We start from the raw sequence: 18666 nt of genomic DNA on the forward strand, positions 1-18666 counted from the left end.
TGAAATTTACTTCCATCCTATTCTCTGACAAAGTCGAACTTTCATACCTTGTCATGTTCAGTACACCTATTTCTTCTTAAGTTTCTTGATATTCATCTTCAGCAAACTGATAATAAATTGTTAACTAGACACACATTCTTTGAGCTTTGTTATTTCATCTTTACAACCGTCACAGTTTTTCTTGTTAACAGCATAGCTGACATTATTTCTCCGAGCTACATGTAGAATTTTTACACTAGCTGCCATCTTGCTACTTCATACACATGTGTCAATCAAAAAGCTTAGGCACATGCTTGAAGGTACACATTTCTTGCTTCTCACAGACCATAAACCACTCATGCTCATTTTTCCATCATAATCCAATCAAAGATCACCACACCAATTATGGCATCTGGACTTCATTGCACAACTTATTATTATGACATTCAGGATGCTGATCAGTGAGCAGAATGGAATAGCAGATACACTATATCACATTGGCACTGTCATGAAGGAACTTGAATTTGTAGCACTTGCCAATGCCAAAGAAGGAGACAGTGAGCTGAAGGTATGCCTTGAAGCATTATCAGGCTTACAGCTCTGATACATCCATATACCAAACTTGAATTTAGCACTATACTGAGATTTATCTGTGCCCCAAAAGCAAGTGTTTATTGCAGCAGATTTTCTCAGACAACCAAATGCATCTCTTCACAGCCTTTCTCATCCAAGAGTGAAGGCTACTGTACAATTGGTGAAGAAGGCATATATTTGGCCAGACATCAAGAAGGATTATAAGGCATTTCACGTGCAGTGCAATGCTTGTCAGGACAACAAAGTAACTTGGCATGTAATGACTCCACTCGGTACCTTCACACCGCCAAGTCAATGCTTCAAACATGTCCAGAGTGACATCATTAGATCTTTGTCACCACCAAAATGGCACTAATATTGCCTGACAGCAATTAACCAATTTCTCTTACTGAAATGAAATATGTCCTATGGAAGACACAATGGCAGCAACTGTAGCCATGACCTCCTTCTGTGAGAGTATCTCATTGTGACGTGTCATATTGTGTTTGCTCAGTGTATTGCATTGTGGTTTCAGTGATCTTTAAATATGCTTCAACTGCAAAAGAAAGTTGAAGTTACTTTCATTAATCCTTGCATTAAAAACTGACATTATTTCCAAAAACTACACTAATACTCAAACAATACCGTGAAAAACAAACGATGGAAAATCCAGGATGGAATGTTTATCTCATTGTGGTGTGTCATATATATTTGTGTGTGTGTGTGTGTGTGTGTGTGTGTGTGTGTGTGTGTGAGTGGGCGCACTGACAGTCACTTTCTGACAGCTCACTTTCTTACAGTCTTTTTGTTCTGCCTGTCTGTGACTCAGCGTTATTTTTTTCATAATATTGTTACATTCCATTGCGGATTTTCCATTGTTTAATACTCAGACACAATTATGATGCTAACAACAGTCTGATGCCATGTCAGTATCTTTTACTATTTGTGGGCAAAAGTGAAAAAGATTTGCGTGAATTACTTCTACATATATCAGAGCAATAAATTTCAGTAGAGCACGAATTAACAAAATTTTCAGGGACTTCACTCACAAATAGACTCATTAATATGTAAAGGTGTATCACACTGTTGCTAATTTTCACTTTGCAACCAGCCTGTATTTTAATTAATATTCTGTGATTGTTGTAATGGCAAATGCGGTAAGCTGAACCTACTTGGCAGCATATATCTGGTATGACCACTATTTTTGCAGAAAACCAAGAAATTTTGTCATTAACCATTTATCTTTAATCTTGGATAAAGATTAAATGAACTTCTTCATAAGCAAGTTGGCTTGAAGAGCCATAATTGACAAAACAACACCGACCCACAATAGAGGACTGAAGCTATGTAAAACTGTCTTAAATATCTCATGTGAGGGCACTATATTACTAATAAAAAGAGTTTTCTATAATTAACAAATCACTACTGTATTCTGAAAGTGCTTCAGTAAATAATTTATACAATTATTGTTAACAGACCTATATTTTAATAAGAGCTATTACAATCACATCGTCCACCTGCTTAGCTGGTTGGTAACGTGCTTGCCTCCCATACACTGGGCCCAGGTTAAATTCTCAGCCAGGTTGGAGATTTTCTCTGCTCTCGGACTGAGTGTTGTGTTGTTCTCGTCATCATTTCATCCTCATCATTGTCTGCAAGTCGCCCAATGTGGCACCGAATGAAATAAGACTTGCACATGGTGGCCGAACCCGAATGGGACATCCTGGCCAACAATGCCATATGATCATTTCATTTTTCATACAATCACATCCATCTAAGCCAGCAGTAATCATAAGTGAGGTAGAGTCTGTCTTTGTTTGGTGGACAAAAGAAGGAAAGAATAGTAATTATTAGTGTCTTTTGCAGTCAGAATCAGAGATTACACAGTTATATGTAATTGTTCGTGAGCATCACTGATCATCTTTTATCACTCACTTCATATTATTTCTTTTGTTTTCTACAGTGCTTTCAGTCTGACACAAAGATCAAAAATTATTCTGTCGGTTTTTCAGTAAATCCTAACCAGGAGACAGTACGCCATGCTTCAGCATTCCTCTCTGTTTCACTACTGATCAGGGCAAGCAATTTGAGTCATATCTCTTTAAATCACTCTCAGCTTTGCACAGCATGAACTGTGTTCAAATCTGTGCTTACCACCCTGCTGCTAATGGTCTTGTGGAATGGCTTAATCAGCAATTAAAAGCTTCACTCAGATGCCATGCTACAGACACCCTAACTATTGTTCTACTAGGTCTCTGGACAGCCTTCAAAGAAGATCTCAATGCAGCAACAGCTGAATTAGTGTATGGGCATACACTTCAGTTTCTGGGAGTGTTCTTTACTGACACATCAAATATTATTATTGAAACCTTGGATTTTCCTTAACATCCTGCAATTCAAAACAACTTTCAATTCAGCAACCAGTCATTTTCTATGACTTAAAGTCATGCAAATAGGTTTTAGTCTGGCATGATGTTATTTGAAAACCTGTCCAACCACCGTATGTTGGTCAATACACAGTACTAGCATACCACCAAAAAATTTTCAATGTTGATATTGATGGCTCGTCAATCACAATATCCACTGACAGACACAAGTTAGCCATCAACACAACTGACACCAACTTGCTACCAACATGTAGTTCTGTGAGGAAACCAGACACACCTAGTCTTCCACTACCACCATGTGTGCCTCTGACTGAACTGTAAGTCACAACTCATTTTGGTTGCTGTGTACATTTCAATGTACATTTCAACCCCAAATACCGTTGACACTTTGGCTAAATATTTCATATGTGCAGTGTAAACCCTTTGATTCTCCATGCTGACTCTTAGCTAAAAACAAAGTATAGATATAGACACTCTTAGCAGTCTTACTTGTGGTAATTAACTGTTCTGTTGTGTGCTTAAACAAGACATGACAAACCTAACAGTTTAGCTATTTTGTAATCTTTATTGGAGACACTTAAATTGAAAAAAAAATCTTCAGTTTTCTTATCATTAACTTGTAAACACTTCACATGGAACCAGTTACTACATCTATCCATTGCTTTATTTACATTATGTCAACTTGTGCAATTGGAATTATATCATCTGCGTACAATACTGCCTCACTTGGAAAGAATGAGGGTAAATCATTTATGTATACAACAAACAGGAAGGGACCAATTACCACACCTGTTAGACACTTTTTGTAACAGGGAAGCCATTTGATTGTTGATTGTTTATAGTCACTAACTGTTCTCTGCTGCTTAGGTGTGACTCAATAACATGAAGATCATTCTCTCTGATTCTATAGTACTGAAGCTTTCTGATAAGTAAACTACAGAAAACAGCTTTGTTCAAATCCAAAAGAGTTGCATAAATTGTTTCCTTACTCTCAAAATTATCATATATTTTTGTAATAATGGTCCCAACTTCTTTGATGGAAAGATGAGATCTGAAAATGTATTCTAAGAAGCTAAGTAGGTTTGTTTGAAATGCTGGTCCAATTGTTTGTGTGTAAGATTTTCTATTATTTTTTATTTTATTAATATGAGTGAGATGAGAATATAGTTACCACGGGATGCTTTATCACCTATCTTACAATAATTTTCAGGCGATTTGAAAAGATTCATTTATGAAATATTTGGCTAATGATTTATATTTTAATTCCATTATTTGAGAGTCCATAGAAATCTTATGCTTCTAAGCTGCTGAATTTCATAATTGTTTCACTAACTTGTGTGTAAGATACACGAGACCAGCAGAGGCTGTCAGGTGGGTTACTACCTGGAGCTGGGAGCAAAACTTTAGCTTTATTTGCATTTCCAGTGAGACTTTTAGTTGAGCCCAGAACTGGTAAACTGTGCATTTAAGGTGTCTGGTTGGAATGGACTATTGTTGTGCTTATTTTTAGAGCTTATTTCTGTTTTAATAAATTTCCAGTTTCTTATTCATTATTAGACCTTATACCATTACTGCTATTTGATTCTGCTTTTATAACCTGTACTCATATGATAAGAGATCATATTCTTCCTGCCACATGTCACCACTTCATTAATTCCCACTATGTCTAAATTCAACCTATACATTTCCCTCTTTAAGTTCTCTAACCTACCTACCCAATTAAGGGACATCCTGACCTGCAGAATACCAGATTTGTTTTTCCTGATGATGACAACATCCTTCTGAGTAGTCCCCACCTGACGATCTGAATAGGGAAGTATTTTACCTGCGGAATATTTTGTCCAAGAGGATGTCATCATCATTTAACCATACAGTAGAGCTGCATCCCCACCAGGAAAAATGACTGTAGTTTCCTCTTGCTTTCAGCCATTCATAGTACCAGCACAGCAACATCATGTTCACTTTCATGGGGTAAAGCATGTTATCTTGGTGGATAGAGATTTATCAACAGATGTAAAATAAATTTCAAGTGTGAACCTCAGAAGCACATTAGGACTGTTCATATTGTTTGTTAATGGCTTGGCAGGCAATATTAAAAGTCACCTGAGACTTTTTGTGGATGATTCAGTTATCTATAATGAAGAACAGCCTGAAGAATACTATACAAATATCATATTAGTTGTACTTGTTGTGATCTTCAGTCTGAAGAATTGTTTGATGGAGTTCTCCACACAAATCTATCCTGTGCAAGCCATTTCATCTCTGTGTAACTACTACCAACCACATACATTTGATTCAAGCCCTGGTCTCTCACTACAGTTTTTACCCAACACACTTCCTTCAACTAACAAACTGATAGTTTCTTGATGCCTCAGGCAGTGTCCTATTAACTGGACCATTCTTTTTGCTTAATTGTACCATAAATTTCTTTATTTCGCAATTTGATTCAGTATTTGCTAGTTAGTTATTCCAGATCAGTTACAAGAGCAACATAAGTTGTTTCTGGACGATAATTCACTCCTGAATCCACATGTAATTTTACAATTATTTTACTAGTCTAAGTTTTGATGCAATAATGGTTTTTGTTAATACTTACAACAGCACTTCTTTGTGACTCTGAGCTGCACATCAAGAAGAACTGCAGTTAACTTTAGATCTCCAAATATACACCATATGTATCTCTCATATTGGATAAGTGTGAGTAGTAGCTTAAAGTTCTTATATGCCCCCTTCAGATTAAATGCATGAGCAATTGAAACAGAAGGAAATTTGTTCCTGTTATGGAAACATTACTATTTCATGTTCAAATTGTTGAAATCTATGAACAAGTGCCACTGAATGAATCATGGTGAAAATTTTCGTAAAAGACTCAATACCATGTTTTTTAAAAAAAGAAAGTGCAGTGGCATAGTGTTTAGTAAACTGGACTTGCATTCTGGAGGATTATAATTCAAATTTATGTGTGCCCATCTTGATTTAAGTTTTCCACGATTTCCCTAAATTGCTCCAGACAAATGCCTGGATGGTTCCTTTGAAACGGCATGGCCTGTTTCCTACCTCATCCTCGAAACATTCCAAGCTTGTGTTCTGTTTCTGATGATCTCAGTGTCAGTGGAGCATTAAACCCTAGTCTTCCTGTCTTCCTTTTCTCAAAAACTTAAATCATGAGCAAGATCATTGAGATTCCCATGAGATAAAAAATATGGTTAATTTGATTTATGTGGCCTGGAAATTTTGGGTCAGCATGCATATCTCTTTCAATGGCTTCACCCATGTGTGCGTGCACCATCTCTCTCTCTCTCTCTCTCTCTCTCTCTCTCTCTCTCTCTCTCTCATGTGTGTGTATGGGTGGGTGGGTGGATGGGTGAGTGCGTGGGTGGGCATGTGTGGGTGGGTGGGTGTCCCTGCAGCCCACATCCAATCGAACCTGCTTATTGTGTTCAAGCCTTGGTCTCCCTCCATGATTTTTACACCCCACACTTTCACAATCTCTTCTTTTAGTAAGATTGTACCATAAATTACTTTTCCCATGTTCAATCTGTTATGTGTTCATTAGGTATTTTGGTTCAGTGCAAGAACAATATACACTTATTTTTAAAATCTTTACATGTTGCCAACTGAAAGTACGTGGCCTATGTAATGTTTGTACAATAATTTATTATGTCAGTGATCACTTAAACATATAAAACATATTGACATTGCCGGCCGGTGTGGCCGTGCAGTTCTAGGTGCTTCAGTCTGGAGCCGCGTGACCGCTACGGTCGCAGGTTCGAATCCTGCCTCGGGCATGGATGTGTGTGATGTCCTTAGGTTAGTTAGGTTTAAATCGTTCTAAGTTCTAGGGGACTGATGGCCACAGATGTTAAGTCCCATAGTGTTCAGAGCCATTTGAACCAGCCATATTGACATTACAGACTTTGGCAATAATTGCCATCTTCAGACATGCATAAGTCACAAAAAGCTTCATACAAACAAACAAATATAGTTAGGCACTTGAACATCATAAAGTTAATGAAAAGACTCTTATCATGTGATGAAATTCGTTGTCTCCATAGAGCTGTTTGTGGATTAAGCACATCTGAAGACAGCAGTCATTTGCTAAAAGCAGTGATGTGAATATTTTTATATATCTAAGTAATTGTAGATGCAATAAGTTATTATTAAACAAAACAGACTGTTTCTGGAAGGTAATTTGCCCCTGAAACCAGATCTAATTTTAGAAATTCTGTACTGCTCTTCGTTTTTATGCAATAATGGTTTTTTGTAAATGGTTACACTAGAAGTGGTTTGTGAGCCTGAGCTGCATGCCAATTATCTTTAGCTCTCTATATATACGCCATATGTATTTCTCATTCTCGATAAGTGTGAATAGCACTTTATAGTTCTCACATTTCTTCTCCAAATGAACTAAATGGACAATTGAAACAGAAAGAAGAAAGAACTTTGATGTGAAGTGCTGCTTTCAGACCAACATTGCTGGAGTCTACATACAAGGCCATTCATTTACATTGATATCATGGCCAAAAGTCTTCAAAAAGGAATCTGTATCATAACAATGAATCATGTCACATTTCTCAGAGGAATATTCAAAAAAACAGCATCGCTGTCAGGAGGAACATCCATTTTCATATAACAGAGAAGACTGCGTCCTTTTAATTATGAAGCTTAAAGCTCAGCCCGTTGCTTCAACAAATTTAAATAATGAGCAAAGTTGATGTAACCCTTGAGACAACAAGAGTGGCTCTATTGATTTATGTGGCATTGAAATTTTGGGTCAGCTAGCATATCTTCTTTGTTGTCTTCTGCATGTTTGTCACTGTATTTGTCATCTTACTTTCATATTTTCAGGAGGCATTGGTATTGGAAATTCTTCACAGTGACATACAGGCCTTATAGCAGGTGTTAAATTCAGATGTTGAACAGTTTTTCTCATTTCTGAGGTGATCTGATCTATTTTAATCAGACACAAATAACAATTTTTTGTGTAGTCCTTTGGTTCTCTCCAAATCTTGGAAAAGGCTAAGGAGGTACAACTTGATCCTTTTTTACCAATCTATCAGAAGCATAGTAAATGACAAAAAGCAAATGTAGGGGGAATCCTCATCCTGATTGCCAATCTTACATTTGAAATAAAGTTCATAGAATTTCTTCACAAGAGAAGTAAGAGACCCTGTTTGCGATTTCAGAGTTAACACTCTACAGATATAACAAATAGACTTTGATCTATTTACAAAGATACAAGACATTTGTTCTTCTGAATTAACACATGCCACAAACCTTTATGAACTTAGAAAAATAAGCAGTCACCTCCAGTAATTAATTAACACATGCCACAAACCTTTATGAACTTAGAACAATAACCAGTCACCTCCATTAATTATCAATACTCTGAATGTAGAGGTGCAAGTGGCAAAAAACATAGCATGATTCTACATGTTCAAGCATGATCCATTGGCAGTGCTCTCACACCAACTTTATTTCCTGTAAGTAGATTTCTAAAGTTTGCATCACATGTTGTAATTCATTCCACATATATGGATGATTTTCCTACAATTAAATCTGTATAACATTTCAGTTAAGCCATAGTAGAATACCCAGTATTCAACATTTCAAAGGTTTTGATAGGTAGAATGTAGCTTGTCACAAGAAAACTGAGTCTTATAGACAAAAACAGATTTCATTTTTGAATTCAGCGCCCACTACTTAGCAAAGAACACCTTTCACATTCTTTGTAACAAAAATCTTGTTGACCAGTGTTATTAATGAGGTAGAATCTTTTGGCTCTTGCAAACGCCTGGGAGTCACAACTTATGATGATACAAAATGTAATGATCACATAGACTAGATTTCAGGCAAAGAAGGTTCATACCGAGAAAATGCTGTCTGTCTGCAAGGGATATTACTTACAAAATATGACATGACCCATCTTGGAATACTGTTCGAGTGTGTGGGGCCATGCCAAATCAATCTAACAGTGCATATTGGGCATATGTAAAAAAATAGCATCATGTATGATCACAGGTTGGTTCATTCATGGAGAGCATCACAGAAAAGGTGAAAAACCGAACCTGAACTACAAAATGCTTTAAGATAACTACAATTATCATGCAAAAGCCTCCTTAGAAAGTTTCAAGAACCAAAAGCTAGTTAGTAATTAAAAATATACAACAATCCCCTAAATATTGTTCCCATAGTGGCTGCAGTAACTAGATTAGACTAATCACAGCATAAGCAGACATTGTGCTTGTTCTCTGTAAGTGAATGGAATGAGAAGAAACCCTGAAATTTGGTGCAATGGACAATACCCTCTGCCATGCATTTAAGAGAGATTTTTAGAGTATGGATGTGGATACATATAACAACAATTTTATTTCGTTTTTCATCTTAGGATCATTGCATTCTTAATTTCCATCTAATGTACTTTTTCAAATTTCAAAAGTGTTCCAGATGATATCATTTGCACCATTCGCTAGTATTGTTTAGAAGTTCTATTTTGATTAGTCTGCGTTATTGTATTGTATAAGAACTGGAGAAGTCTGGTCTTTCTATGGTACTCTTAAATGTTCTGTAGTTAAACAATATGACACATCATATTTGCAAGTACCTGAGTACCTCTCATGAATCTGTGTTATGAATCCCTTATCCTTATTTATCCTTATAAATCCTCACAAAGTGGTATTCACCCACACTCCCAAACTACATCTGTCCATGAGGTGATCTTAATCATAACCAGAGGAGGCTTGTATTTTCAAAATTGGGGAACACTGCCAATCTTTCACCAGTGTACTCAGATACTTGGGTGCCATAAGGTCCTACTGACTTTCTTGTGCCTTTCAGTTATGTCTCAAAAGTAGATGTTTTGCCTAGTTCTATCTTGTGCACATCCATTGACAAAAATAAGTTGCAAATAATGAACTTTACCAAGCAAGCTATTAGCAAGCAAGGGACTTGTGAGTGACTGAAAGTAACAGCACACATTTAGCATTCTTACTTCATTCATCCAAAAAGTTCCAAAACTGATTTTATTCCTGGCATATAACTGATGTCAGCACAGTAAGTAGGACGGCAGTTTTAATTAACAACTGTAAACAGCTATGCATTTGACCAGTCTGTTGTGTGCAGGCAGTGTTCAATTATATGTAAATGATATGCCAAAAATAGTATTGCAGGTAGAAATGCTGTCACACATGCAGATTGCACTTCATTTGTTCTATGTACCGTTTCAACAGATGACATAAAAGCAAGTTTCTCTAAACATGGACAATGGAAACAATTATTTTAGAGGAAATAACCTTTTTATAAATGTAAAAAAACACATATTTGCAAATACATGCAAAGAAAATACCTAAAAATTTGAACAATATTACTGTTAAGCTTGGAGACTTGCTTCTAAAAGAGGCAGAAACTTATAAATCCCTGCACATGTCAGTGGATAGGTATTTGACATGGAAGAAACATATACATAAGATTTGTCATAAAGTGAGTTTAAGTACATTTCTAATGAGAAAAATGTCAAGGACAATAACTACAAATACACTGCTAATGGTCTATGGGCTAGTTCACTCACAAATTTCATATGTTATCCTGGTGTAGTGGAATTCTGCAAATTTGTACATACTAAGAGCACTAAAGCTATAAATGAAGGCTGTAAGATGCATAACAAAATTATCTATAAATAAATAAATAAATAAATCTGCTAGAGACACCTGCAGCATATTTTGAAGAAAAGAGAAGTGTGCATAAAGTTTGTCCCAACCACCTTGATTCCCAAACAAAAACAATGATACATGGATGACTGCTATGACTTGGCTAGAATGCAAAACTTTGATAATTCTTTTCTGGAAAAATCAGCACCAGCAGCAAGACTCGGTGTTATCAATTCTAGCCGACAACAAAATGACGAAGTGCAGAAATTCACATGAAATGTCAATGTTTTGACAACATAACTGACATTCAAACCACTGTGATGCACACACTGAACAAGCTCTGAAAGGAGAACTTTTCTGACCATTTCATTTGATTGTATGACAGTTCTGTGCAGTGTAATTATTATGTCTCCAGCCTTATTGTCAATTAATATGTCTCTGCACTCATCAACAAATATGGAGTGTATAGTAAGCCTTCTTATTCGTATCGCTAGACCACATTGAAACAAATCATATTAAGGAGTTTTATTACAAAACGTAAAGAGACAATACTTAACTTTGACAATTACACAGAAGTATCAAAAGCAAAAGGCAACATACGAAATAAACAAGCTTTTCAGTATATAAAATCCCAAGTCGGTGCTACATAGAGATTACACACAAAGTAATTAGAATTGATGCAAGAACACCGTCGTAATGCTTCTCTATTTTGTATTACTACAGTCTTCAAACTTTTGGACTAATCATTCATGAAACTAGGTGGTGACATTTATGCTGTCGTATTTTAGTACACTATAGAAAGACATTTACAAATGTAGTATGCCATCAATACATGAGATAGAATTGCCAATGCCAGTAATAAAAATATATCTTTAACAGTACTGAAACATTATTTATGCATAAAACTGTAATAGAGAGGTACAGAGACAGAATATTAAGAGTTATATTTCACTCTGTTGATTCCCCTTCATCATAAACAGTGAACTATGAAAATCACATTAAGTCTGGTACAGCTCCCCTAGTCTGAGCTTCTTGAAACTTCTGGAAGCACATTAAGAGTTTACTCTGTAGAAGCCATACATACAAATCTCTGCTACATGGAGTTAACCATTGTTTCAGGGTGCAGTTTCAAGTCCACCAGTCTGTGTCAACAATTCTAAAAACATTCATTGTTGTTATTTAAATCAATGTGAAAGTATTTGAAATGATTCCTAATAATTTACATTCTGAAACATATTATTGAAAAATATATTTTAATATATCTTTTTGGGAAGTTCCATCTCAGACCAACATCTGCTCATAACCCTCTGCTTCATGGGTTATTTCCCACCCTTCCCAGTATATCTCCCTATCATATCCATATAGAGCCCTGTCACTATTATTTTCTATGTAATAGAGGCAAGGCTACTTGGGAAATTAGCCATATGCAATTTTCTTGCTATCAATGCATAGAAATTTGCATGGTTCTGACCACCAGTAAATGACTACTACCAAAACATGGGAAAGGACCAACTGGCTACCCTGTGTTGGAACATTCTGCTCAGCAGTTTGTAGTTGGTGGTAAAGGCTCTAACACTATCCATATTTCCTATTAGAAAATTTTATTTTATTTTCTACCTTGACAATAGAGTGATATCAGTCTGCATTTGTTATCTCATTTATGAGTTAAGGAAAATACATTTCCATTATCCAGTGCATATTGTCCATGTTGCCAAATAAAAATGTTACAGGCTTTCTTATGGGTTGAAGCCCAATTGACTTTGAAGGTTCATTGGATATTCCATTAAAATGGCTTTTCCTATGCAAAAGATTGCAACCTGCATTATCTATTAATCCCAAAGTAATACTACACTGATAATGAAAATACAAAATACTCATCATACATACAGATGGCAGGGCATGAGTATGTTTAGAATCATACGGGAGACATATCCTTAACAAGGTACTATTCAGATGGCTAGTGGAAATATTTTTGTGTGATGAATGTTTACATGGGATATAACTGGTTTCCTAAAATATCTGTTATTATCTCTCACTGACAAGAACTATGTGCATTCATTTATCAGCTTACAGCACAAGCAGATAATCTGTACTTTCAGAAGGCTGTTTTGCTTCATCCCCCCCCCCTCCCTCTCCCTCTCCTTCCCATCCCTCCCTCCACATCACTACAATTATCTGACTTACACATGTATCCTACTGAGCACATTTAGAATGCCAATTAGTGAAATATGCATGCCTTGGTTCCAAATCCAATCAGTCTCTGCAAAATGAGGGCAGGAGTTGACCTGTCATAAATTAGAAAGCCTCTTCAATGATTTTGCTATCTCAAGAGGTCCATGCCATTATGTATCACCAATATCATCTGGACAAAAAGGAATGCTGTATTTTGGTTTCTCTAATTCAGGTACTCATGATAGCTTTTTTTGCTCATTTCCTTTTCAAAACTTCCAATACTTTTTATATATATATATATATAAAAACAAAGATGAGGTGACTTATCGAACAAAAGCGCTGGCAGGTCGATAGACACACAAACAAACACAAACATACACACAAAATTCAAGCTTTCGCAACAAACTGTTGCCTCATCAGGAAAGAGGGAAGGAGAGGGGAAGACGAAAGGAAGTGGGTTTTAAGGGAGAGGGTAAGGAGTCATTCCAATCCCGGGAGCGGAAAGACTTACCTTAGGGGGAAAAAAGGATAGGTATACACTCGCACACACGCACATATCCCAATTCCCACGTGGAATGTTTCCTTCCATTATATTGATATATATATATATATAGGGAAACATTCCATGCAGGAAAAATATATTTAAAAACAAAGATGATGTGACTTACCATACGAAAGCGCTGGCAGGTCGATAGAAACACAAACAGACACATACATACACACAAAATTCAAGCTTTCGCATGTGTGTCTGTCAACCTGCCAGCACTTTCATTTGGTAAGTCACATCATCTATGTTGTTTATATATATATGGCTCCTGCAATTTAATTGTACTATGTGATAAAATTGATGTCAAAAACAGTATTTTTTTGTTTCAGAAAGAGTCTGTAACCTATCAGGGATTGTGTGCATAAATGATCATCATGCATATTTATCTATACTCCGAAACAAGGAAAGTTCTAAAAATGCACTTCTGTGTACTTGTGAGCAAAGTTGTGAAGATCAGTTAATTACTCGCACATATGGTACAATAAGAATGTGAGTGATAAATCAGTTAATTCACTATAGTCATCTGAATCTGATTTAGAATAAACTAAAGTAAATATCAAAATTACATTGACCAGTATTCTTGTTGCCTATTTTCTTGTGTACATTAGTTAGCCCATGATTAATTTTGCCATTCAAGGTTCAAGTGCATCATCATAAATCTGGATGGATTAAAAACATTATCAAATTCCAGGTTAAAAAGTCAGCATGGTGCATTAGAAATAAGTCTTCAAAGCCTGCCTTATGAAAGACTCAAAAGAACTGTAGTGAGAAGCCATTTGGATATGGTGGGTAAGTGAAACAAATTTTCATATCATCATACACACTGTAAAAGGACAAGTCATGTATGTTTAGAACTGTGTCTGACCCTGTGCTGAGCTTTGACTATTGCTTAACAGACTACTGTTGTTTGCATCTGCAGTGTTGTGAATAGTGGTGACAGCACAAATAAAAAAATAAAATAGGGCAAGATTGATCAGTGATTAAATTTCTCAATTAATAAAGTCATAAGACACAAAAATTCACACTGAACAGACTGAAATAAGTGCAAATTCAGTTCATGAATATTGTGCTGAATTTTGACAGCACTCTAATGCAACCTGCCCCACCACATAGACAAAGATATCAATCTAGTATTACCCCCCAGGGGGCTTGTCACTCTTTGGCAGGCTCGTGCTTGGCTACCACAGGGCCCCAGCCTTTCCACCATCTTTTCCTTTCCATGCTGCATGTCTATCCTCTTACTATCCCCTTGACTACCTGTATTCAAGCTGTTGTAGTTCACCTTTTCCTTTCTCATTTCACCTTTTCCCTTTGTGCCATTTATACCCCTTCGTTATCCGATGTCACCAGGGCAGACTTCCTCCAGCTTATTGGGCAGCTACCTCACCCTTACTGCTGCTCGGTGACTTGAATTCACACCATCCCCTTTGGGGTTCTCCCAGAACCTGTCAGAGAGGTACTCTCTTGGCTGACCTTCTTAATCAACTTAACCTCTTCTGCCTTAACACAGGAGCATCCATGTTCCTGTCTAATACCTCACACAGCTATTCCCATTTGGACCTATCCTTCTGCACTGCCCAGCTTGCCCATCATCTTGAGTGGTCCATTCTTTCTGACACCTACTCAAGTGACAATTTCCCATGTGCTATCTGTTTGCTGACTCCTATCCCACCTGTGTGCACACATAAATGACAGCTTACTAAGGCTGACTTGTAGTGTCACTCATCCCTGGCAAGCTTCATTGAACCAGGTGGAATAACTTACAAACGTTATCCTTTCCACTGCAAAATGTTCCATTCCTCGCACTTCCTCTTTACCACCCTGTGTCCCAGTCCGTTGGTGGACGGAGGCATGCCACAATGCGATCTACGCATGGAGATGTGCTCTCCACATTTTTAACCAACATCCTACAATGGCAAAATGCATTCATTATAAACAGATGTTCCACTTCCTCCTCTGTCATGTGGGCCAACCTCTGAAGGCTCTCTGAGTCCAAGATCCATTCCCCAATTTCAGGCTTGACAGTAGCAGATGATGTCATCATGGACACTTCTGCTATCTCCAAAACCTTGGGCCTCCATTTCAGAGATTTTGAGCTCCTCCCACTGTCACCCTGCCTTCATCCATCAGAAATGAGAGGAGGAGGCCCGGGGAATACCCTTCTCTTCTCGGAATTATGAGTGCTACAATGCTGCCTTTACTGTGAGGGAGCTAGATCATGCTCTCACTCCATCCTGATCCTCCACCCCAAGGCAGGACTATTTTCACGTTCAGATGTTGCAGCACCTTTCTCTTGCAGGCAAACATTTTTTCCTTCGTCTGCATCTGGGCAGAGAGCACGTTTCCCAGATGCTGGTCTGAAGCCACTGTCATACCCATACCCAAGCCCAGTAAAGACAAACACCTTCCTTCTGGCTACCGCTTCATCTCTCACACCAGCTGTGTTTGCAAGCTGATGGAACATATGATTCTTGCTCAGCTGGTATGGTGGCTCGAGTCTCACAATCGACTAACCACTGCACAGTGATAAAAGGTTTGGCGGTACTGACTGTAAAGGAACTGCACAGTGTGGATTTCGAGCATGCCATTCCGCAATTGACCATCTCATCACTTTGTTCACCCACGTCAGGAATGGTTTTCTGCAGAAATCCCAGAAAGCCTATGCCACCTGCTGGAGGACTGGTATCCTCTGTACTCTCTAAACGTAGGACTTCCATGGCCACCTGCCCCATTTCCTTGAGGAATTTTTTAAAGGTCCATGTGGGTTCTAACTTGTCAGGCACCCTTACCCAGGAAAACGGTGTGCCTCAGGGTTCCGTCCTGAGTGTCATCCTCTTTGCTATCGCCGTGAACCCTGATTTTCCTGTCTCCTGCTGTGCATCTGCAGCTCCCTTTTTGTTGATGATTTTGTCACCTATCACAGTTCTCCATGTACCTGTCTCATTGAGTGGCATCTTCAGCAATGTCTCAGTCTTTGCATGAAACTTTGCAGTAGTACTGCAGCGGCACTACCATTTGGGATAGGAAAAGTCAGTTTTGGTGCAATATTTCAGAGTGTGCAAGTTACAGCCAGGTGTGGGCCTATTTACAGCAAATTACGCTCACCAGCAGTTGCGAAGTAAAACAGAGGCCACAGGGGCATAGGATTGCCGGAAAAAGTACATGCAGCGGTTTGCTTGGCACAAGTCACAGGCAGAAGGGGCCCAGTGGCACGTTTAGCAAAACAGAGGCACACAGCAGCATATAAATAGGTGCCAGTTCACTAACAAAGCATTCAAGTGTGACAGCTCTCCTGGACAGCGGGGCAAGTCACACCACTGGCTACACCAGCAGCAGATGGGGCACCAGTGTTCCAGTCCATGGCGGGTCACTGGTTTGACCCTCTGAGGTCAACACAGGGTCCGTAGCCAGCCAGCAGCAAGCTACTCCATGGCTTGCTACCGCAGGCAGTCATCGTGGCTCCCAACATGCACCAGAGACATCCTAAGGTGAGGGCCGCAGATTCAGCTGCCAGCTTGTGGGCCCTTGTTGTTGCTGCGATCTTAGCCAGGCCGGTGAGGAAGCACACCACAGGCACCTTGAGGCTTCCCTGCACGCGGTGCTGAGGCAAGCGGGGATGGAAGCCACTGAGTCGGCTGCCGGCGCATCCTGACGTGGCCACAACTCCGCGGCCATACAAGGCCAACATACGGCTGTGCATTGCATGGGTCACTGAGGTAGCCATTCCATGCCACACCGTTTTGCAGACAACAAAGTGGTGTCCTCAGCATTGCGGGACCTGGTGACACAGACCAAGGGGAATGTGGCACTGTAGTTGGAAACAATAAATCACTTAGAAAGCTCAGATGAGTCTTAATACGGTGCCTTCTACCTCTTCCCACTACATTTGGTGTTGTGCTACATTTGGTGTCAGAACTTGCTACTACATTTGGTGTCAGAATAGCAGACGTCGTCTGTACAGTACGATGTTCAAGCCCACTGCCTGCAGTACACTCACAAGATGACCAGTTTGCTTTTGAGTGTTGGACGTTTTCCTTCTTTTTTTGTGTTTTTGAGTGTGGCTCATCGCAGGCATTTTAGATGTTATGCGTAGGCATATTATTATTATTATTATTATTATTATTATTATTTTGTCAGAGTAAGTTTTAGTTTATTTGGGGCAGTAAGATTTATTTATTTTTTTCGTGGCATTTAACTACTTTTGTATTGGTTTGAGTATCATGTTACTGAGTATGATGATACTGAGGTGAAGGGAATGGGGTTATTTTTGTACTATATTGTTTTGTTTCGGGATTAATGGGGAATGAAAGCAACACAATGGCAGGGTCAGGAATGCAAGGTGTGTCGGAACCAGAAGTGGTACAGATTTTGTTGGGACAGTTGGCACAGTTGACAGCAGACAATTTGCTGTTGAGGAGTGAATTAACATCTAGAAGTGACTGGGAAACTGCATCGGATCAGTTGTTGTTGCCTAGGAAGCCACAGCAGGAGTTTGCTCCAGCTGCCACAAGTTTGATTCTTCCATTTCTGGCAAGGCATCTGAGGGTGTGTGTTTATTTGTGGAGGACTTGGAAACTTCAGCTGTGATGAATGGTTGGTCGGATGACATGATGTTTCATGTAGCCAAGATCAGATTAACGGGTGAAGCAAAGACATATGTAAGGTGTTCCAAGGCCTTAAGGACGGCAGGACAGTTTAAGCAGTTGAAGGAGGGGCTTTTACAGAGGTACAAGAAACAGAATAGCGCTCGGTACTTTAGGGAGAGGTTGAGTACAATGATGAAGAGACAAGGGGAGACGGCAGAGAAATTTGTGGACAGAATAAGAGAAATAAACGAGTACACTTACGAGTGGGGTCAGAGCGATGAAGTGAATGGTGTTCTGTTGCAGGAGGCCGAGCAAAAGGGCACTTGTATTTTTGAGGGGGTTACCAGCGCATATATCATGGAAAGTGCGTGAAGGGACTCCAAAAGATTTATATTGGGCCATTCAGCTGGCAATCCAATGTGAGGACATAGATGTGGCACTGGGGCTTCGTGATAGACAAACAATGTTTACAATGGGTATAAAATGTTATAAGTGTGGTCATACAAGACACGTGCAGAGGCAATGTACCCAGTCACTGAGGAATAGAGGGAGGGGTGGAAATCAACAGCCTGGAGGATGGAGAAGTGGAGTTAGTAGAGGTGGACAGTCGTCAAATGGCAGAAGGGGCCCAAGACTCACCTAAGGGACCTCCCATTTAATTTCAGTGCTACAAATACATATGCAGAGGTAGAATGTTCAGTGGTAGGATCCATAGGAACTAAAATGTTTGGTTTTGTTGGATACAGGGATGCAAGTGTCAGTGGTTACTAAGAGCT

The 18666-nt window shown here is 38.7% G+C and overlaps 1 protein-coding gene across 1 annotated transcript in view; it reads left to right on the forward strand.

Annotated features, from left to right (window-relative positions):
* Positions 1 to 18666, forward strand: part of LOC124711844 (sodium channel protein Nach-like) — a 158680-nt gene that overhangs the window by 105355 nt on the left and 34659 nt on the right. The window contains exons 7-8 of the mRNA XM_047242069.1: positions 13634 to 13793; positions 13996 to 14093. Of these exons, the coding sequence (XP_047098025.1) occupies positions 13634 to 13793; positions 13996 to 14093 (258 nt within the window). The remainder of the gene's footprint in view (positions 1 to 13633; positions 13794 to 13995; positions 14094 to 18666) is intronic.

This window comes from Schistocerca piceifrons, chromosome 8 (genome assembly GCF_021461385.2).
Source record: "Schistocerca piceifrons isolate TAMUIC-IGC-003096 chromosome 8, iqSchPice1.1, whole genome shotgun sequence".
Classification (NCBI taxonomy): Eukaryota; Metazoa; Arthropoda; class Insecta; order Orthoptera; family Acrididae; genus Schistocerca; species Schistocerca piceifrons.